General features: G+C 34.7%; 1 protein-coding gene across 3 annotated transcripts; it reads left to right on the top strand.

The window, feature by feature from the left end:
• The first annotated feature begins 1041 nt into the window (after positions 1-1041).
• Positions 1042-23409, top strand: LOC117114030 (protein sprouty homolog 1-like). 3 transcript variants are annotated; one of them, XM_033257560.1, is made up of 3 exons: positions 1043-1206; positions 1352-1633; positions 17221-23409. In XM_033257560.1, the coding sequence occupies exons 2-3, from the start codon at positions 1529-1531 to the stop codon at positions 18034-18036; spliced, it is 921 nt and encodes a 306-aa protein (XP_033113451.1). In that variant the 5' UTR covers positions 1043-1206; positions 1352-1528; the 3' UTR covers positions 18037-23409. The 3 variants fall into 3 exon arrangements, with proteins under 3 accessions (XP_033113450.1, XP_033113451.1, XP_033113453.1); XM_033257559.1 differs by having other exon boundaries at positions 1042-1633; XM_033257562.1 differs by lacking the exons at positions 1043-1206; positions 1352-1633 and adding an exon at positions 9703-9981.
• The last annotated feature ends 1073 nt before the right edge of the window (positions 23410-24482 follow it).

Genomic DNA, 24482 nt, shown 5'->3' on the forward strand with positions numbered 1-24482 from the left:
CCAAGGTAGCCGTTAACACTGTTAAATTATATACATAAATCATCAAAGAAGGTAAATACAGTGTTCGAATAAAGGACATAATATGAATTAAAAATGTTAATAGGCCTATATATTATTGTAATAGATTAAATTGCAGTTAACATACGGTAAATTCTAACTCCTTTTAAACTTTAAAACAATCACAACACCATGCTCATGTTAGGCGTGAGCCCGAGTTATAATTTGCTTTACCCGTTGCTGGGCTCAATGAAACTGACAGGGTCTCTGTCGTTCGTGGTGATTGCGCGCGCAGGCAATAAATACTATAATATGGACGCAAGCGAACTGATGGTAAAAGTATGTTGATTAATAGCGAGGAAAATGTTCAAATTCAAATTTTCAGGATAACTTGCTTAAATATAATGTTAGCAATTCAACTGAATTGAATTTAGAACTGATACAAAGTAATTTTCCGAATGTAAAATTAGTTTGTCACTTTCAACCACTGATGTTTGAAAATGTGATCTTGTAAAAATAGATATACTGTACTGTATGTTCCAGACCGCACAAAAAAAAATCTTAATTTTGCAATACCGGTAGGTCATGAGTGAGAAAATTACACTTTATCCTGTTAGGCCAAAATTATGCCCCACGGAGTGTGGATGAAGTCGAAACCATATGCATAAATCTTTTATTTTACATGTATGTGACTTGAGATGGATTCAAACAGCTTCATAATAGTCTTTCAACGTCATGAATTTCTAGCAAAATATGCTATTCTCAATATTTCTTTGGGAATTTGACGGTTTCAAACTTCCGATTTGTCTTAGGAACTCGTTTAATAGACTCTTTTGATCCTGACGAGCTATCACCCACCTGTTCAGCTAAGTCGCCCCTCGTGACTTCCTCAATTCTCGACGCATTGGCGCATTTAATTTTCACCAAGCATATCGTCATAATAAATTGAAAAGTTTCCGCTTGCTGCTGTAAAAACAGGACACTAGAGGGAGCACTTTATTACATCCTGTCCAATAAGAGTGATCGACAGCTGAACGCCGATTGGCATGAACAGCAGATGACCTAACTGTTCTGCGCGGGTTCTTCCTATTTGCTTGTTCCGGAACCAGTCATCGTTGAATAATTTTGTCTGCACTTTTATCCATGAGTTGGAGTCGGGCGTTTGCACGCTCATGGAGCACACTAACGCCGATATAGTTTTAACATAATGTAAGACAGTAATGTGTGGATCGAAAGCTACGAAGTTTGCCTATTGTCAGCTGCTATTTTAATTCTCGGCACTGTGCTGTGGGCAGCTGTCGGTCTTTGTCTTTGCAATAAATTGAATTTTAGTCATTTTTCTCTGCTTCTGTAGGACACCGGGTTAACAAATCTGGAATTGTGTTTTCAAGTGAGCATACATTCGTCTGTTTGGACCGATATTCTGCGGAAGCAACGGTGCTTCGCTGGCCACAACGAACATACTTGGATTTAAAATGATTCTAATAAAAAGGAAATAGAATATTCTGCAAATCGATATTGACATCAATTCATGGAGACCAGCAGAATTCATGGGAATAATAGGGATGCCAGGCCTACAGGTCTGCACAAACTACGCACATTTAATGCGCCTCGAGGAGGAATATACCCCATCAAGGTAGGCTATCAATCCATACACATGCACTGACTTGATAATAGGTTGTCATTTCCAGTGTTGGCTATTTACCAGGGGTTGGGGGGGGGGGCTGGTGGCATGCCCCGGGAAAGTTTTGTTTTCTAGAAGGCTGGAAATAACTTCTGAGGCGTTTTGGGCTATCAATAATTTCTTTCCTTTCTTTTTTTCTTTCCCCGTAAATCCGCCCCTATTTACGGTGTACATTCATTACACGTTATTTTCCTATAATATTCTTAGTGAAGATTAAGAACCTTTTCAATTGTGCAGTTAGGCATAATCAGCCTAATAACTATTTTCGGCAGACAACATGAAATTATTTTTTCATATTTATAAAGCGTCATTAAGAAGTTATTGCAGATTCAATAGACACGTACTGAACATACAGTAGTACACGTTTCGTCAGAGCCATACACATTTGAGTTTAAAATAAATTTAACACTGTAGTTTGACCTCTGATTGAACGTATTAACTATTATGATTGTGAACAGACCAAAAACTACCGTGCACACAATTCTGTACTGTATTATTCCTATTGTAGTCATACTTATGCAAAACAATTAGGCCTACATATACAGTAATCTTAACTGCAGATACACAGATTAATAGTGTAATAATTCATGATAGCATTTAAACGTGGTACTGAGTTAAAACTTGGGCTTATCATCATTAGCGGCATGATGTGTGTGTCTGCCAATGCAATCTCCGTGATTTCTATAACAGACGATCATTCATTGTATACCACCAATTTTCCTCCTTGAATACCACACACTGCAAATGGAGAGTTTCGATGTGCGAATAATTTTATACACTGTCTAAATTTCTATTCATTTGATTTTTTTTCTTAACAAATTCTCTTTAGCGTTCTATTTTACAACCGCGAGGTTACTTCGCAACGCATAGTAAACCGTAAAAGGAAGAAAATAAATGTAATTCTTTTTCTATTTTAGTTAAATGTACATAGGGGCCTGTATGTATATGAAATCAAATCGTTCGTGATTATCGACTATTGAAGTGTGCGATAAATTTTGTCAAGTGAGTGCTCTCTGCGAGCGTCTCTTGTATTTTGACAGCCTAAATCATGCTACATGGTAACCCTTTGGATCAGGCAAAACGATAAGGTGAACGGCCAGTTGCTCTTCTGGACTTTCCTAACGCTGGCAGAGTTGGTGCCAGTTCTCGAGTCCCGAACTCCAACACTGTCAATCTGGATCAGTGAACGTCAAATGAAGACAATATCTTAGCATTTTATGCTATGACCTCCCTAAAGCAAAATATTACTGTTGTTTCGCATCCGTGCGATTTGTATCTGATTGGTGAGTAATTAATCAGGAGACGCAGTCGATTAAGCTGTACAAAGTACAGTACCCGTATAGTGGAGTAGGCCTATTATATAATCACTGTGTTTAATATAAACTAGAGGCAGTAAAATAAGTTGAAAAAGTGATTGTATCATTTTAACTAACAATAATTTTCAGGCGTAGGCCTACAGTGGGGTACTTAACATTGGCATTTTTTTTAGCGATGCCGAGCGATTGGCTACTTCCTTCTCTAATCAAAATTTACGATGTACGACTGTTAGTGTTTTACGCGCGCAGCAACTCGTCTGGTCTCGTGGGGATCCGAACCCAGTTGGTACAGATGGTTGCTTAAATCTTTGCTTTAGTCTATACACACGAAGCATGGACGGTAAAGGAAACCAATCATTATCTGATACTTTGCTACAACCACTTGCAGTGGGTGTGTCGATTTAGTAAACCTCTAGTAGAACATTGTGAAAACAACCATAATGATAAACTTGAACATGTTTTCTTTGTAGAGCACAAATGTATAATGAACGAATGCATTGAAGGATGTCTGGAAAATCTCTTAATTTTCAATGCATGCCGTAAGCATTTCGCAGGAGTAACTCAACCTAATTTTTCTCCACTTAATAACAAATTTCTTGAAACAGCTTTTCCCCTTGTCCTTTTACAAATTACTTCCGCTTGGGGTATTTACCATTTTCGTCAACTGGCTATTTGTCCAAGGCCGAAGGCGCATTTTATTATATTGCATACAGCCGGGGTTGTAAACGTTTATGTCGCGTATTAATTGGATATGATGTTTTCGGTGTCACGTGATTTGATGCACCTGTCTCAACGCTGCGCATTGGATCCAGCGGTCTAGGTCTGGCTTGTTGTCAAGGTCCGTTAAGTATACTGACTCTACAAATGACGAAAGTCTGCTTATAGTTATAATTAAGGCAAGATTAATTGTGATAGGCCTACTGTATACATAGATATCTATATCTATAGGCCTGTATGCATATATACAGTATATGTTTGCTTCGATAAATAAAATATAGAAAGACAGCAATAAAAAAAACAGTATGAGTTGTAAACATACTAGAAGCAATATAATTTATTAAATCACACATATTTTAAACACTCCTATGTTCTTCCTCAGTGTGAGGACAACTGACAAAAAATACAAAGTAAAGCAAGTATAAGGACTGTCTCTTATACACATCTCAGATTAATAGTGTAATAATTCATGATAGCATTTAAACGTGGTACTGAGTTAAAACTTGGGCTTATCATCATTAGCGGCATGATGTGTGTGTCTGCCAATGCAATCTCCGTGATTTCTATAACAGACGATCATTCATTGTATACCACCAATTTTCCTCCTTGAATACCACACACTGCAAATGGAGAGTTTCGATGTGCGAATAATTTTATACACTGTCTAAATTAAAGAAAACAATCACGAATTTCTATTCATTTGATTTTTTTTCTTAACAAATTCTCTTTAGCGTTCTATTTTACAACCGCGAAGTTACTTCGCAACGCATAGTAAACCGTAAAAGGAAGAAAATAAATGTAATTCTTTTTCTATTTTAGTTAAATGTACATAGGGGCCTGTATGTATATGAAATCAAATCGTTCGTGATTATCGACTATTGAAGTGTGCGATAAATTTTGTCAAGTGAGTGCTCTCTGCGAGCGTCTCTTGTATTTTGACAGCCTAAATCATGCTACATGGTAACCCTTTGGATCAGGCAAAACGATAAGGTGAACGGCCAGTTGCTCTTCTGCTCTTTCGTTAAAACCTGAGTCATTTATGCAGTTCATTTCAATAATTTTCATGCATGTTTTTAACTTATGAAACCACATTGCCACCGAAAAGGGGGGCGGGGGTGGGAGATGTGTGAGGATTCTCCCATGATTTACATCAATCCGTCAAAAACGGTATCATAGAACCATCCTTAGGTTTTTGAAAACCTTGGCTCCTCTTGCAACTTGTAATTAATTTTGGTGCACAGAACCCCAGTTTGAATGTTCGTATCGTCAGCGAATTTCTATCAAGTATCGAAATGCCTAATCGTGTTTCGTTACTATTAATTTCACGCCCTGTTTACATCAATCCGATAGGGAATAATTACAGAGTCCGTGAAATTGATCGACAGAGACACTCAACGAAATGTACGATCAATTTCTGCAGATGTTACGTTAAAGTCGTGGCTGTCGAAACTGTTATAGTGGGATAGACTTAGGTCTATTATAACGGATTATATATAGAGGATCCGATAGTTCGAGTTGATCTGTTTCATTCTTGTCTGTAGCACTGGAAGATGGGGGGAAATAGTTAATATATTTAGGGCAGTAACATTTGGTTAAAAGCCCCTGACAATGGCTGACATAAGAAAAGATCTTGGGGCCGATGTCCTGTGTCATTTAAAACAAAACAAAAAAAATAATTGGAGAAATATTTAGGCCAGGTCTAACAGCCATTTAATGATGAAAGAAAACATTATTATCGTAGCCTTTATTTTCCACGTCTATTCACCAATATGACCATGAATTATTTGGAGAAAGAAACCAAACACAATTGTGTTGTTCCTGATTTACTCAAAATTAAGCAGGTACTAAAACTTAAAAACAACTTAACTTGCATACAGTACTTCTACTAAACATATTTACATAAAAATAATCAAAGCATTTAGTATTTAAAAGCGTCACCGAAAACTACATTGTGCTTGGGATTACACAGGTTCCGAGAAGTTTCTGTCAAGAGAAATCCAGTTCGAAATAAATTGCGCAAGGGCGCCACACATAGTGTTTATCCCCCAAGTGAGGAATGTTGCTACCGAGACGGCCTTGCGTAAATCCTGTCTCTTATACACATCTAGATGTGTATAAGAGACAGTTCCAGTACAGTGTATACTGCTGCAAAAATAATACTTCTCTATGTTTGAAAATTGTGTAAAATAAGAACATTTTGAGCCTGAAATCGGCCAAAAAAATAAGAACAATGAGTTTGGGAAAAATTTTACTGGTTTTACATTTGAGTTACGGCGGCTGTTGGCAGTTGGTTTATAGGTTCATGATCTGTAATCTAATTATTATATAGGCCTATTTTACATAGGCCTCTGTACAGACCTGAATAGGCCTATTAATAACGCTGTATGTAGGGCCTACCATTTGTACGTCACAGATGTAACCTTTTTGGTGCACCCTGAACTTAACAGCATGAAGGGTTTAAACGAAGTTCCACGCAATTTCACACCGCTTTTGACCAGACGTAACGTGGTTAGATACTGTAGTCATATAATGTGCTTAGGATAATGTAGCTTGAAATGTGGCTGTCTCTTATACACATCTAGATGTGTGGCTCTAGCTCGCAAAATAAGGTGATTACTTGAGTGTGGGGCGTGGGGGGGGGGGGTTGCGCAAGTATCTTACGTAGCGAGTGGTACGGTGGACAGAGAGAAGTTCTTCCCCTCCTACCAGGCTCCCACACTGACTTACTCAGAAAGCATATCTCCGGTATCACACATTCTCTAACTAGATCCTCACCCCTTTTCTACATGCTAAATACTACGGTACTGCTGATCCGTCACTGATGTAATACAACGACACCACAAAATGTTCCCTGACATGAATGCCAACATCTAAAAATGTACCATTAACGTTTATTTAGGCCTGTAAGACATTCGTGTATAATATGAAAGCTGGCCTATAAGTTAATAATGCTAATAATAATAGGGCGTTGGTTTCTTACTGAAATTAAAATGTGTGTGAATGAGACCTGAACTGTAAACCTATATGGTACAGTAGCCTAATCCACGATTAATGTGTATTGGATGATGTTAAAAATTAGATTTAGACGTAGATTTCACAAAGCCTAACTGTTGAATGCGTTGATTATTTTATCAAAGCCTATGTCGTTATAAGCATCTCTTTTCTGACAAAAGTGAGGTCGTGTAAAGTTCAGGACTTTAAAGGCGATAATCGATCATTTCCAATTCGACTGTTACACAATGGGCACGGCCTGCCGTTATTTGCAATATTGATTAACAACACGCTTTCGATCTTACTGCACATTGTAGAATAAATAGTACCTCCAGCCTGCCGGAAATGACACCACATCGTCATTATAGTCAAAATGAAGTGCCATTTTTTTTTCCGGCAATCATAAAGATCTAATTAATATCCCTGTGATGCACCATTGAAAATAAATCTTAATTGTCTTTGATGTATTTACTTTACTTTACCTACTTCATGTGCCTAAAACCAATCTTATCTTTAACTCTTTTTTTTTCTCATACTTTTCAAAATATAATAAAGGCGCGCGCACTCAAGTCGAGGTATTTTTTTATATTTGTGGACAGAGATCCCGGTGCTGTAAGAAGATGTATTATGGCTGTCATGTACAGGGCTCTTTCGTTAAAACCTGAGTCATTTATGCAGTTCATTTCAATAATTTTCATGCATGTTTTTAACTTATGAAACCACATTGCCACCGAAAAGGGGGGCGGGGGTGGGAGATGTGTGAGGATTCTCCCATGATTTACATCAATCCGTCAAAAACGGTATCATAGAACCATCCTTAGGTTTTTGAAAACCTTGGCTCCTCTTGCAACTTGTAATTAATTTTGGTGCACAGAACCCCAGTTTGAATGTTCGTATCGTCAGCGAATTTCTATCAAGTATCGAAATGCCTAATCGTGTTTCGTTACTATTAATTTCACGCCCTGTTTACATCAATCCGATAGGGAATAATTACTGAGTCCGTGAAATTGATCGACAGAGGCACTCAACGAAATGTACGATCAATTTCTGCAGATGTTACGTTAAAGTCGTGGCTGTCGAAACTGTTATAGTGGGATAGACTTAGGTCTATTATAACGGATTATATATAGAGGATCCGATAGTTTGAATTGATCTGTTTCATTCTTGTCTGTAGCACTGGAAGATGGGGGGAAATAGTTAATATATTTAGGGCAGTAACATTTGGTTAAAAGCCCCTGACAATGGCTGACATAAGAAAAGATCTTGGGGCCGATGTCCTGTGTCATTTAAAACAAAACAAAAAAAATAATTGGAGAAATATTTAGGCCAGGTCTAACAGCCATTTAATGATGAAAGAAAACATTATTATCGTAGCCTTTATTTTCCACGTCTATTCACCAATATGACCATGAATTATTTGGAGAAAGAAACCAAACACAATTGTGTTGTTCCTGATTTACTCAAAATTAAGCAGGTACTAAAACTTAAAAACAACTTAACTTGCATACAGTACTTCTACTAAACATATTTACATAAAAATAATCAAAGCATTTAGTATTTAAAAGCGTCACCGAAAACTACATTGTGCATGGGATTACACAGGTTCCGAGAAGTTTCTGTCAAGAGAAATCTAGTTCGAAATAAATTGCGCAAGGGCGCCACACATAGTGTTTATCCCCCAAGTGAGGAATGTTGCTACCGAGACGGCCTTGCGTAAATCCGCTATCATCATGTTTCACGTTCGGAAACCATACTTCCGATTCGCCACAAAAAAACCCAATGCAATTGAACCCTTCTATACTTTGACTTAAGTGCGCATACGTCAGCCGTGTGTGACGCTTGTTAAGTTATTTTCTTTCTCTGGTGAAGCCCACTTTTATAAATTAATCGGTAACTCATTCTACGGGAAGGGAGATTGATTGTCGTTCGTGGGTCTTTAATGTGTATACGATGGGGTGTACCACGGTAAACATCAAGACCATATCACGTTCATATTCGATAGTGACAGAATCTGAACGCGATTAGACCGGAAACAACTTATCCCCTGAGATTTCAAAAGCCAACCACAAATCCTTCAAAATAGCTGTCTTCGCCATCCATCAAAATTAAGCCAGTTCGGAAGAGTCCATTACCGACCTAGGGGTTGGGATATCCGGTCCGTAAATGTGACTGGTTTATTACAGCGCGTATTGGGAGACTGCTTGAACATTTTATGATCGAAATGCACAGATCGTATGAAAAAAAAAATTAACATGAATTACGTTATTGATATGCTTTCTAATTATATGCGATTAAATTTTAACTTGGGCGCCAGATTTCCTGACTCGTATGTAGTTTATTATTAGCATTTCAAAACTCTATCAAAACATATATGATAAGCTTTAAAATGTATTTTAAAACAACTGGTTGGCTATATTGTAAGACGTTGCACTAGAGGTAATAAACGCATTGTAGGATTGTATACAATATTAGGCTTAAATACCTTTTGTGTTTCGATAGACCTACTGTATAATAGTTGGGTGACGGTTAAAGTATGCCAACGCGTGTTCAAGGAAATTTGTAGGACCATGGTAAGACAGAAGGATGACACTGTTATGTGTTTAATTGTTTTCGTTTTAATGATTTAAATTTGTGGTTCAACATTTTAATGGAGAATATAATTTTGTACTTAAATGTATTCATTAAGCACATAATATGGGGTGATGTACTTTACAACGTACGTGATCATGGAACGCGATTTTGATTGGGTGTTACCTGTCGCATTTAACTCCGTATGACAGCACAACCTTTTTGAAGTTAAAAAGCTACAAAAATATTACTTGAACACAAACTGCTTTAATCAATCAAAACTGTTGATCGTCGTCGATCACTATCTAAACCACCCGAAATATTATAATACTGTAATACTCTCCCGCCAACACGTGATCCCCCCTGCGAACAAATAGCACAAGCCTAGCTTAAACACGCCTTCCAAATCTGCATATGAATGCTGGATTTTCAATGGCAGAAGCACAGTGATCGCAATTCCGCCCCTTGGTTGGTAAATACGAGCCGAGGCTGTGCACTAATCGTCGAAAATTTAAGATATTAAATTGATGGATTTCAGCGGCTGAACTTCCGTTATAATCAACAATAATATTTTATAGTTTCTTGTTCATTATTTGTGGATTTCGTACAAGCCTAGTGTTTGACAACGAAGCATGGATGGGTCCGGTACACGGTACAAATCGTCGTTACGAGGAGGCCTCGACGGTCCCAAGGATCCATAGATGTCGAGTAAGTCCAAGGCTGTTTTCGTTTCTTTAGCCTGTCGTTCTGACAGTTTAGTGATGAGGATTATGTTCCCAAAACAGAGTGAAACTGGAACCGCTTTTTAAAGTTCTATGCTACTTTGTCCTCAAGCTAAATGTTATTCCTGGAATAAATATTGGTAAATATTCTCAACTAGAATGGTGACAATTTATATGGAACTTTTTAAAGCATCGTGCTTGCAGCTACCAAAAAGGATTAATTTTGTTCTCCTCCCACATGGCCGGCTGTGCGATGAAGGCCGGCCGATGGTAGATTTATTATTCTACTAGACTACACTTGTAGTGGTGGTGCACCGGAGGGCCATAACGTATTTCGGAGTGTTTGGGATACCGTTGTTGGTGGGTGTAGAATAGGTTATATAAAGTTTACTTATAAGAATTTAGATGAAATTTAATCACATCAGATTTGACTCCAGCAAAATGTAGTTATCGTTATCGTAAACGTACATGTATGTAGTACTAGTACTACTAGTCATGATCAGCACTAATTGTTTTGTGAAATGAAGTGTGAAGCAAGTACCAAACTCTAAAATCTAATATTGTGTTTATATGGCTATCTTTTTACTCTACTTATACAGTATAGGCTTTACCTCAGTAAAATGTTACTTTTTTTTTCTTTTTTTTATAAATAAGAACACACTTTATAAGAACACTGAGGCTGAAATTGCTTAAAAGTTATGAACAAAATAAGGTACTGTAAAATGTCAAATGACATTTTGATTTTAAAAGACCAGAAAAAAAAACCCCCAAAAATCATCTGTACCTTATGTGCAGAAGAAGTGACTTAATACCCTCTATAATACAGTACAATAGGTTTATCTATCTGTTGTTTGGGGCCATTTTTCTATGGCTTTATTTCAGGGGCTATTTTTTGTTGTACAATAATAATTTTCTATGTTTGAAAAGTATGTAAAATAAGAACAAAATGAGAACATTTTGAGCTAAAAAATAAGAACACTGAGCCTGGGCAAAATTTTACTGGTTCTTATAAAAATATAAGTTGTATTGTAAGTACTGTATACCATTCCAAATGGTACTTTGTGTTCATTCTTAAAGGGTTTTTTCGTTTTATGTTTACAGTATATACACATGGTAGTGAGTGGTAGCATTAGTTGGGTGGAGATGAAAAGTACACTTAAAAAATAAAAATCTTAGCTATGTAATTTTCTTTGGGGAAATTGGTCTGCCTGTTTGCAGGTAAATCCTGGTGTCAAAAGTCATACATAGACGTACAGTAGGCTGGAGACGTGGACACAGTTCCCCCTCCCCCAGCATGTTAGTTCCACTAGTAGGTTATAATTATAAAATTAAGTTGGAATAATAATTGCGAATTTATATAGCACATAATGTGGAGACGTCTACAGACAGTATGCGCTTTCACAGCTGGAAGTGAGTGAAAATAACTGAAATATACCTATGAATAATTAGCTACTATGTATAATATATATATATATATATATATTATATATATATATATATATATGTATGTATGTATGTATGTGTCTGCGTGTGTGTATATAATATATGTACAGTGTATATGCATAATGATTGTAGGTTCCACATACAGTATGTCTTACTAATATAAAATGAGTACAAATGCACAAAGTAGAAATGTATACGTTGACATAAGACATAAAACAATTTTTTCAAATATTAATTAGAATATTTTGAGCACTCCTGTGTTCTTCCTCAGTGATAACACGTATTAGGAAGAGTGCAGGAGTGCTCGAAATATTCTAATTAAAAACTTGTTTGTCTTACAGTATGTCAATGTATACATTCAGGTATACCAGTGTATGTATGTATATATATGTATATATTTATGTGTATATGTATATAATATTAAGTTCGTGTTTTATACATTGGGCAGATCGCGCACCATGTAATCCTGCAACCGCCCCAGATATATATTTCTTATTACATTTCTTTCCCCTCCCCCCCTTTTTGTTTGTTTTTTCTTTTCTTCCCTTTAACATTTATTCCTATTTCCTGTCTTTTACTTTTCTTCCCCTTTTCTGTACAGTACTTTTTCCCCTTTTCCATATCCTTTCTTTTCATTGCTTTTCATTCATTCCTATTTCCTTTCATTTTTTTGCCTTTCCTCTTCACATTTTTTAGTCTTTCCTTTCCCTTCTTTCAATTTATTACCTTTTCGATTCGACCTTTTCTGGGTGTAGTTTTTGCCATCCCAGAATAAAAATCTATCAAGGTTTTTAATTTAATATTTTTGAGGAATAATACTATACAGTAGTTCCATAGTTGCCGTATTATATATTATTCTTAAAAAGTTGTTTTAAGATTCAGATCGGCGTAACACCTTATTCCCCCAGATTTAAATATTAAAAAATCTGTATCTCATTCACCGTTCCCCAGTTTTTTGTCAAACAACTTTTTTCTGTCTTAGAAAAATCAGTTTAAACAACATATCAAAAAATTGTTTTCCTCTACAGTATCTTTGACTACAGCACAACCTTGAAATTTTGACATTGAAAACAGGAAGAATTATGCCTTCCACTACAGTACATCACTAAGTATTCTCTGTAGCTCTGCTGATTAGGGCTACAGTGTAAGCATATTGTCTTAGGGACAACCAGATACACGCGGGCATGTTTAAAGCCCCTTTTAAACAGGAAATACAGGTACAGCCAACGAAACACCTTTTCAAATGGATACAATTTTGCATGTAGATAAGAAATGTATCTGCGTACATATGTACTGTACAGCATAACCTTGGAATGTTGGCAGTCAGAACAGGCAGAATATGAATGCCTTCCTCTACTTCTACTCTGACTCGACTTTGTGGCTTCTCTGATTTGAGCTAATTGTAAGATTATTCCCCAAGTGACTAGCGGGTACAGCACTACCAAACACCTTCTTCAAGTGGATACAAATTTATTTCTACCATAAGCAAGCGTGTAGATAAGAAGTGAAGTAGGACACTTTAAATAATAATTGTAAGGTTGATAAACTCTACCTGTACCTCATGTATGTTACTGATTTTCCCTTGACTCCCAGAACTGTGTAAAAATGCATCAATGTTCCTTGACACATCTTTTTACACATGCGTACCACAATGTCCTTTGTATGCCTAGTATAGTTTTTGAAGAGATTATTACTTTAAGAACCCTTTCATATAATTTACCGGTGTTCTGATAGGGTACTGTAAATGTAGGTTTCGTGAACAGTTTACAGGACTATGTGAACACCGACAGTCATCAGTTGGATTCATCGACGCAGGGAGTAGCTGGCTTTATAATATTCAAACCTTAGCAAGTTAAATACCATTTCAAACAAACTAACGTGATTGAACAATTTTACAAATAGGTAATCAATTAGAAAAGAGAGTTTGTTGACATACCACTGTAGCAGACAACTATGTGAGAAATGTATTTAACGAATTCCAATATCAGTTGATAGATGATTAGATAAACAAATAGTAGGAATGGAGAAAATTGTATGAAAGGATAGATGAAATGAATACTGAATAGGATTACAAAATGATTAGATAATTGAATAGAGTGAAGAAGATCGATTAAATGGAGACTGAATGAAAACGATTGAAAAGATTGAATAACGGATGTACAAAATGTTGATTTAGGCGGTGTGGAAAAGGACAATCCATGCAAGCTGAAGTATTTGATCTGAAAGTGAGGTCCTTGTGGTTGTTATCTGGGCAGTATGGTACAGAGGAAGACACCCCTTACAACAACATTAGTTAACACAAAAAGTCTAAAGTCGGCCACTCGCGGCGCACAATGGTCATCGGCCGACGCAATTCTATAAAATTCTTATTTTACTATTAATAGCACAAAAATACTTCAGTCAAAAGAAAAGCCTGCAAGAAAAAAAAAAGTCACTTGTTACAAACAAAATCTGTTGGGTATCATAAAAGTAAAATCAAATTTCATAGAAATTTTAGTCAATTTCCTCTTCCAAAATTACCACATTCCTAAGTACCATAATGCATCCAATAATAACTACTGTTTTGTATTTGTATTTTTACTGACAGAGGCCAACAGTGTGAATGGCCACAAATGCCTTTTGAAATCCCATAGAGTACTTTGTTATATTTATTGCTATCCATATCAAAATATTACAAAATCAGTAAAAATTGACAGGATATTCAAATCATGTATATAGTATAGTAGTACATAGTATCATATTTGTAGAGAGGAACCCTTTAAAGATGCTTGCTTGAAATGGGGTTCTTCTCCGAATCAGTGGTAGCACCGTCAGCAGGTGGTCAGCATGTAATTTTCTCCCGTCTGAAAAAACATACACTAGATCCGTTGTTCTTTTCAAATGTCACTTGAGGTCATTGACAAAAAATAAAAATTTTTAGTTTCAAAAAGATATTGTGATTGGAGTTTTGCAAAAAACAAAATGGCTACCATAATCCTAAGCAAAGTAGTATTTTCTCCATCCCTCTAACCCCTATGATCCAACAAAGATATGAAATCGAGACCCTGACTAAAAGCCCAAGACAGTCCCTTGGTTTTAACCCCCTGTTAATAAAATTCTGGAGTCAGCACTGCGACCTACCTACCTTTGTGTTTTAACAACTGGTGTATCTTCGTTATGTAGGTCTACTTTATTCTCTGTTTTGTGTTCTAAGTTGCCAAATCATGAGGAAAGTAGAGCATAATTTCAGTAAGCTTACTTACAGATTTTGTAGGCCATAAACATTATGAATAAATTTAATGCTGTAAACTTTGAAAAAAAAAAATATTCTCAACTTCGTGAAAACAAACCTATACAGTAGGTTTATATTTCATTTTATGTTTATTTTCAGGCAAAGTACAAAATCAATAAACAAAAAGCACTGAATGTTGGCACAGTATTTGATGGTACCAAAGGCTTGCACAACATACAAAATTGTATCAACAGTTTTTTGTGTGATTTTGTTATGGACCAAATTCCTTTCAGTTAAATTCAGTTGTAAGGTTCATCTATCCAGTTAACACAAGAATATTAGTAATGCTATAATCTGCACTCACTATAATCTATTTTAAGTTTGATTGTTTTCTAATATAGAAACAATATGGTTTGGCTTATAAAATTAGCAGTTATATTGCCTTCAATTATAGGCTGTAATGAACAGGTTAGCAGAACCATGCAGTAGTAGACTCTCATGAGGTCAATTTTTTGCAGTGTTCCATAAAATCTCTTTTGCTTAGTAGTAGACATCTACTGACTTTATACTGAATAAATGTTCTGGAACAAACATGGTGGTTGGATGCATGTACTGTGTAACTACCTGTACTTTAACCCAAACATGGACATTTTCAAATACCAACAAAGATTACTGTATGTTAGGCCTTTGTGTATATTATATTTTTTCTGTTTGATACTATAATATAATATTCAATTTAATTACATAACTTTAAAATTTGTTTTACTGAATATGGGAATAAAATAATATTTTACATTATATAATGCATATTGCACAGTTAAGTTCCACTACAATTTTTTTTTGATAATGAACACACTTCATAAGAACACTCAGTATGAAATTACTGTTAATTTGAATTAAGAACAAAATAAATACAAATTGAGTCTGAGGTAAAATGTAAAATAATAGGAAAACCAAAAAATTATATTTGTACCTTATGTGCAGTAGGTGTGACTGTGTAATAGCCTCTATAATACAGTACAGTACGTCCATTTTTTTCCAGTGCCTTTTTTTTTCAGGAGCATTTTTTCTGGGACCATTTTTGACTACATTCCAGTAGAGTAGTATACTGCTGTAGAATAATAATTTTCTATGTTTGAAAATTGTGTAAAGCAAGAACAAAATAAGAGTATTTTGAGCCTGAAATCGGCCAACAAATAAAAACACTGAGCCTGGGAAAACTTTTACTGGTTCTTATAAAAAAAAAAAATGTATGAATACATACTGGTAGATAATATTGAAGTATGCTTGAAGGTTTGAAATGTGTGATGAAATTTAAATTCTCAAAAAAAAAAAAAAGGGAAAAAAAGAAATTTAATTGCTCATTTAGAAGAATCAAATAATTACTAAATACACTGAGTGATTATCAGCTTAAGGTCTACCAAATTGGGGGCGGGGGATGGGTGGGGTGGGGAGGAATACTGTATAGAATTGGTATGGAAAGAATTATTTGACAAATTTAAATATTGCATTTTTTTTAGTCCAACAAAGACTGTACAAACTTTGGCATCTGGTACTTTGATTTTTTATATTAAGTATGGATAACCAATTACTTCCTGTATTGAACTTTTAAGTATGCTATACTATCCTGTTAATATCATCAATGGCCTGGAATATATATATTTTAACCTCTTTTCTATTTTATTATATCCCACATGAATTACAATTAAGCACCCATTGAGCGAAGGCAAAGAATCATCTACTGTACTACAGTATGGGCTTAAGTTGTCATTATTATCGATTAGAAAAGTTTGGTGATGTTCAGATACTGTATTGGGCCATATAAAGTGTGTAGATCATTTGGTTGTTCTAAAGTTAGTCTATGGCACAATAGGGATCTTACCAACTGTGTTCTGTTATTTAAGTTACAAAGCAGTTCTTTTTGTTGACAGGAAGCAAACCACAAAAAGCTTAAGCATGCTTTTGTTGTTTTCATCCAGGGTTGAGTGTATATCTTATCTTGTTTGTGAATGATGCATGAATTTTAGCCAATGAGGAGCTCTAGAAACAGTCGGCTGATTGATTAATAGATCTCTTTTAGCTCTATGGTCTCTATTTTACTGATTTCATGACGGGCGGATCGAGAGAATTTCTGAGGGGGGTGGGGAACAAAATGAAGTTCATGTCGCCACGCCCACCTCAGCCCCACCATGGCTTGTGTAAATAAGTGGTAAATAATCGAGCTCTCCTTTCACCAACTGCTGGATCACCACTGAACTCATGGGTGCATTTCTTTTTTTTCCTCTTTCCTCTCTTCAACTAAAATTTTTCTCACTCATTTTTATTTTTCGTCTTGACTGACGGCTTGATCCGCCACTGCATGAGGTTGATTAATAGTTGATTGATAGATCGTTTTTACCCACTGCCTCTATTATACTGCCCTCATTGGAACTTTGGACATTACAAGTATAATTAATTAATTATGATTATAATTCCACTGGTGGATTTAAATATAGTAAGTACCTTTTGCATTTTTCAATGCAAAAACACATTTATTAAATTCTAATATTTTGTTTTCTTTTTCTTATCCAGGGCTCCTCGGCTATTATATGGAAATTAGGTATACCGCCTTCACCACCTATGGCTGAAATGGGAGGAGTGGTTACATCACAGCCACAGTCACAGCCAGAATCCATCAACGAGATCTTGACTGATAACACCAATGGTCAACTACATGCCCTCGAAAATGCCCCTGGTGGGCAAGCAGTCTCAAATGACTATGTTCCACCACCGAATCAAAAAGATGTAATAAGTAATAACAATCTTGGGCAACCACTCTCGGATTATATGTTGGTCCCAGGATTGAACCCTGCACAGCAGCAGAGGACTAGCCTTATTATTGTAACGGACCACCAGCAAGGGAAAACTAAAGTGTTAAAAGTTGTTAAACGAGAGACCAGTAGAACAAGCCGAAGTAGTACAACACCATTTCAAGTTCCCTGCTCAAAAGACCCGGACATCTGTCCATATTGCGAGCAGTGCCGCTGTCCTAAGTGCAAACTTGCCGACGAACCGGCCGGTAAACTTATTTTGAATAGACGGTGCTTGTGCACTCCGAAATCTGTACTGGATACTTCCACATGCTTTTGCTGTGTGCGCGGTATATTTTATCATTGCTTAGCAAATGACAATGATGTTGATGAAAATACTTTTGTGGACGAGCCCTGTTCATGTCATCATAAGAAATGTTGTGTACGGTGGTCCACTATAGGTGTTATGTCGTTGCTTTTTCCATGTCTTTTGTGCTATCTTCCTGGAAGGGCATGCATATGGGGTTGTCGAAAATGCTCAACTCGACGCGAAACTGGCTGCAAATGTAAGAGAACAAATTTCAATGGAATGTTATGAAGGACGGCCAATAAACTGGAAATTTTAATGTGCAGTAATCACAGAGAAAAGTCTGGAAATCCAGGAATTTAACAATATTTAGCTTCTGCGTGGGCTTTATAGTGTGTGTGCTAAATGAGATGTTACAGGGACATTAATACTATTCTACAGAGGTTTAATGCAGTTTTAAGATTATTTGAATTATCGTAGTGCATTCGAAAATGGGGCCAAGAGGGCACTATCACCTATCTCTCTTTCACTTTTGATGCAATCTCCCTTTCTGTCATCAGTATATTTTCATACGGTTTCAAATAAAGAAAAGTAAATGAATTTTTTTCATAGATTTTGAGTTAAATTTTCAACAATTTGGTAAAAAGTCTGATTTTATTATTATTTTAAAATATACATAAGAATATTTTTTTATTATTATTTTAAAAATATACATAAGAATTTGGAAAGCCCTAAAAAAAAATCCAATCAAATATCGAGTAGCTCATTTAATTAGATAGAACAAAAATCAAATTCAATGATTTACACATCAAGAATATACTCAGAACCACAAATTTCTTAAGTACTGTACCATCCAATTTAAGAGTTTATTCAAGGAATTCAAATCAATTGGTCAGGAAACTTTTCAAAATTTCAATTGAAAGCTAGTAGTAGTATACGAGCATGGTTTCCTATTGAAGCATTACTCATTTCCGCAAAACAAAAATCAGAACATAAAAAGACATGCACATAAAAAACTTAAGCTACTCCTGAAGTAATTTCCCATGGTTTTTAATGTGAAATGTGGCATATAGTTGTGGATCAAAAGTAAATGTATTTGACACAACCCAGTAAGTAGTCCTAATTCATTTGCTGGTAAATTTGGGCTTCCTTAATTGGTTTCAGTAGATAGGTTATCAAACGTCAGAAATCGTAATCTATATGAATTCCATCCCTTCATTATTGTTCTCGTTAGTGGAGCCGCAGTGCATAACGGAAACGAATAAACAGATAAATGTCTTACAGTGAACAATCATTTGATGCTCACTTTGCAGTGTTATTTTTAGCAACACCATTATGCATTAAGTCAGCCAAAGTATAATGAAGAATTTCACCTTCCCTTCTAATTTAAATCATGTTTTCATTATGTCAAATAAGATGTACTGTACTTACCTTAATCATGAAATAACATTTAACATTTTTGTCTGTAAATTATAAGAAATACCAAGGATGTGAAAGGTTGTATCTTTATTTTAAGTACAGTAATAATAATTTTATCCTGATAATTGTAAGATGATGTGTAAATCCTTGACACTTTTTTTATTAATAAAACTTGGGATCAGCTACAGTATAATAAAAGCCACAGATTTTACTGGAGTATAAATTAATGTCGCCTGGGGCAGATATATCAGTGGGCTTAGATTTCGCATGTATTTCTGCCACACATGAAGACCTGAGATGCTTAGCACCAGTATCTGCTACTTCCTGTCCACAGGCCTGGGGGATAAGTTCTGTTTTGACCCTGTCACAAACAGCCATCAAGCCAAACTTGAAATCTCAAGTATTTGTGTTATGATATGGTTACTGCATCCCTCAGTGCCAGATCTAAAGGTCACTAGCTGTGGTATGAAGATTAATTTTCAGCTTGATTCTTCCAGTGAAGACCAATTTTAGAGAATTACTGAAGACATTATGGAGCCTGTTTTCAAAATGATGCACTGTATATATTCTAATAATATATTTAAACTCCACAATTCCAGGCTCTTGAATATTATATCAAACATACAAAAAGCTATTTTTAGCCAAGGAATCTGGCAAATGCATTACATTTTCAATCCATCGTATATTAGTTAAACCATAAAACCATCTGCATTTAGATTGCTGAAGGAATAACAAAACAAAAAAAAACTATTTTAATCTTAAAATTATTTAAAGGAACAATTTATAATCAATTCATTTTAAGAATGTGGTAGGTTCATATGTCTGTTATCTCAATGAAATTAATGAAAGGGAGATTGCATATAAAATGATTTTACATTACAGCAGTGTAATTGTAAAGGCTGTAAACATTTTTTTCAACACAATGTCAAGCAATAAACCATAGGAAAAGAACTGCACAAACTGATAAAACAACTGGGGGTAAGATAACAATGCCTCTAAGCTTTGTGAAAACAGTGTTGTCCCCAAAGTGGTTTGAACTGAGAGAAATGGAAGTGTATAGGTTTAACTATTGCAGGACATTATGTGTACATTTTGCAAGTATTTATTTTATGTAGTTTACTTCATTATAAACTGAGGTTTACTTTGACAAATTTATAAATCCTGCTTAGCTTTTTTTTTTTAATGGAAATTAAATTCTACGATTGTAAACTTGAAAGGCTAGTTTGTCAAAGAAACATTGCAACAAAGGGCCTGCTAGCAGTTGAATGCTGTAAATATCTTTTTTTGTTTCATTAAATACTTAGCCTTAAAGACCATTGACCAAAGCCTGTTGTATGCCCATATATAGTCATGATGTGCCTATATATAGTCATGATGTGCCTATATATGGTCATGATGTGCCTATATATGGTCATGATTTGATGTCATCATGACCATATTTATGCATGCCACATGTTTTTTCAAGTCTGGTCAGGACTTTAGAAATATTAAATGCTTAAGATCTGAATAAATCCCTATTGGGTGCACACAAAATCATTGTGCTTTTGAAATAGTTAATCCTCCTCTCATGTTCACAAATAAAGTTCAATGCAGGTTGTTTAATCACTGCATTTCAATACAAAATTTATTGACAGCTCTAACATCTTTGTGTTGTGGATTTGCTAAGAAATGTCCTGAAGGAACACTGTTGAAAATTTAATATGGTATTTTATACATTTCTTTATATTTTAAGAAAAGCCCATATTTTAATTATTATAGCTTTATTTCAATGGAATAAGCAAATCCATAGTTAAAACTGCGCATGCTTGTATCCAAGGTCAATCGAGGTCATTCGACATAAAACCTATGTTGTGTGTATGATGTCGATTCACCTTGATACGAATGCGCAGTTCCAACTACGATTTGGCTTATAATATTGAGTGGTCTTGAGAGTTGTTGACTCTCTACCATAGTTATTTATGTACACAATGACGAGTGATTGTGTACCATCGAACAATGCCTGGTTATCACTTTCCCATTTCAAAGAGTTTAAACAAATAGTGCACAATAGCCTCAAAACTGTACAAGTTATGCTCTGTGCTGGTTTATGTAATCAGGACTCTTGCCAACTTTAAGCTTTCAAAATATTGATTTTATAACCATCCTATCAAAGATAGTTGGAGAGTGGTGTAAAAAGGTTTTCCAAGGGGTGTAAACTCTGCCCTTTGTTTTTATTTTAATATATCCGGTGTTTTAAAAAGTTCTATTTATTGCTATGCCTCTTCTGTATTCAATTTGAATTCAAATATTTTGGTTTTTAAATTGCATTAATTCCAAGCCAGTAGCTTTGTATTCTTTTTTTTCTCTATAGTTTGCATTTTTAGAAAATATATTTTAAATGCAATACTTTAGTTTGATATAAAACATATTTTATAAATTTACTGCCATCCAAAACATCTGCATGAGGATGTTATTTTCTCTATTTACATGTTTACATTAGAAAAACATTGGTGGACTTTTTTATACAATATATTTAGTATCAGTAAATTTATTACTGATTTTGGAAATATTTAGTCCTACTCCTACTGTACTAGAACTGTAGTGGTCACACAATATCCAGTTTCAACTAACACAAATTCATGCATACAAAAATGTAATGAAGAATCTATGCATTTGCAATCTATAGTGGGACATTGAAGATATACTGCCTGTAGTAATTACTATGGAAAAAAAACTAAAGGATCAAACGAGGCACAGATAAAAACAATTATTACTTTACAATAAAAATCCTTAAAATCAATTACCAGCAAATTTAAGGATCTATGCAAAATATGTAAATTATATATGAACATGAAGTGTTACTTATGAATATGTTGTAAGTAAATTTAGTTTTCAGGGTATTTTTCACCTGTAATATATTCAAATTTATTTTTTCTATTGTAGATGCTTGACACGGACAGTATATCTTTAATGAATGCTTTTACCTAAATTTAATGTGGAAATCACCAATACAGCTTAATATAATAAAAGGCAGTATCTGCCTTTAAACATGTATTCAAAATTTTCTTTTATTTTTAAGTTTAGATATTTATAATTTATGTTATTTTAAAATAAAAAGCACATTTGAGTACCACATTATTTAATTTGGCTCATTTGACTACAGGTGTGCATAGTTACAGGTGGTTGTATGTTATTTACATAGTCACCTTTATTATTTGGTATTATTTTAATAGTCAAATGTGTGTAAAGAACTTGTGTATTATGTAAATTATATCTAGGAAAGAACTATAAGTGGTAAATAGGTACCGGTATGTGTATACTGTATAAATTATCATAGATATGTTTGGTAAATACTGATTACAGGTATTAATTGGAATATGCAAATGAGATAAACAAAAATCATGGCTTCCTATTATTATTATAAACTTAATTAATGCATCACTTTACAAGCCTGTTGTTTTCATTCCTCTATGGTTGACATGCATAAAATAGTTTCTGTACAGTTATGGTAATAACAGCCAATTAAAAATATATGCCTATATACAGTAATAAAAATTGTTCCTCTTCATATAAAAATTGAACATAGTTTTCCTTGGCAAAATACATAAAAATGTAACATTTCACTAAATATACAGTGAACATTATGATCAAAACCCAGCATAAAAATACAGAAACTGGTTATAAAACTGGTTAGAAATTTTTTTTTTTGAATTATTCATGTTACTAGTGTTAGTAAAAATACCTCAAGCCTAATGCTACAACTAATGTTTTAATGGTCATAATCATGGGATTTTAATGCTACAACTAATGTTTTAATGGTCATAATCATGGGATTTTAATGCTACAACTAATGTTTTAATGGTCATAATCATGGGATTTTAATAAAATATTTTTGTCATGCCACACCTTTTTGAAAGACAAACTACTGCCCAACTAACGACGTTAATGTTTTCTCAGAGAAATAACCAAAGTGATTGCAAAAGGAAGCATAAAGCCATGATGTGGTACACTACTGATAGGATAAATGGTTTTGAAAGTTAAGCACTTTATTTGTGTATATACAGTATTAGACGATTGGGTATGTACTTTGTTATATTGTATAATACATAAAAAACCACAAAGCTGAAAGATTTGTAATTTGGGGCTGATTTTGAGTGAGGAAAATCATTCACACAATGTTTGCATAAGAAAATATTCGGAGTTCTATTTTATTATATTATTTATTTTTAAGAAGGTATTAAAACCATCATCTGAGAGACAGCAAAACATGTATTTTGTTCTTATCTGTGTTTGGAAAGTTGTCAGGCATATGCAAGGTCTCACCACAAAGTGAGTCTCATGGTTGGAAAATCAAAAGTATACAATCATAAAATATAAGTATCAAATTACTAAAAAACATTGAAATCAACATTTTGTAAAAAATGTGACTGACCTGTTTTGGTGAATATCTCCTTCATGTAATATTTTTTTGAGAGATAGGGTATATGAAATTTATATCGCATTCACAACAAAATCCTACTGAGCGGGACAGCAAAATATTTAATTATCAATAATTCAACGTTATTATTCAAGTAGCACAAGTGCCATCAAGGGCCAATATCCACTTTAATTACATTGCACAACAATATGCAATATATGAAAACAAAAAAAGAAGCCTATTATACAAAAAATTAGATCATATTTTGTGTTTAAAGTATTTACACCTTCACATACAGTGACTTTCATCAAGGGCCAATATCCACTTTAATTACATTGCACAACAATATGCAATATATGAAAACAAAAAAAGAAGCCTATTATACAAAAAATTAGATCATATTTTGTGTTTAAAGTATTTACACCTTCACATACAGTGACTTTAAAAGACATATCTAGTCCAGAATTGATACCGAAATTGTACAAGAGTCTATATAGACACTTGTCAAATCCAAATAATTAAATAACCATAAAAAAACTACCTCATCCCCACTATGGTTGGGGCAGAGGTATGGAAGTTTTTAGAATATGGGCCTCGTAAGTGCCCGGAAACTGCAATATGTACTTTAAAAATATTTTTGGTACTATTTTCATACAGTAATGATAAAAATAATATATCAACAATACAACAATTATTTTTCTTAATAAAATTTAGGGGGTTGATCGCACCATCACTCTTCCTGAGCTACTACTACCACTATCTCTCGTCTGTCCACAACAAGAGCTTTGTGAAGCAGTGACCCCCTACTTGTCTCGTAAGATGTACTGGGTTCTTTAAAGTGCATGAGCACTGGGCCTACAGTTTATAGTTCTAATCCAAGAAGACTTGTCCACCACCAGAACCATAGACGAGTGTATTGTCG

Source organism: Anneissia japonica, unplaced genomic scaffold (genome assembly GCF_011630105.1).
Source record: "Anneissia japonica isolate Jap-2015-1 unplaced genomic scaffold, ASM1163010v1 scaffold288208_len475333_cov186, whole genome shotgun sequence".
NCBI lineage: Eukaryota > Metazoa > Echinodermata > Crinoidea > Comatulida > Comatulidae > Anneissia > Anneissia japonica.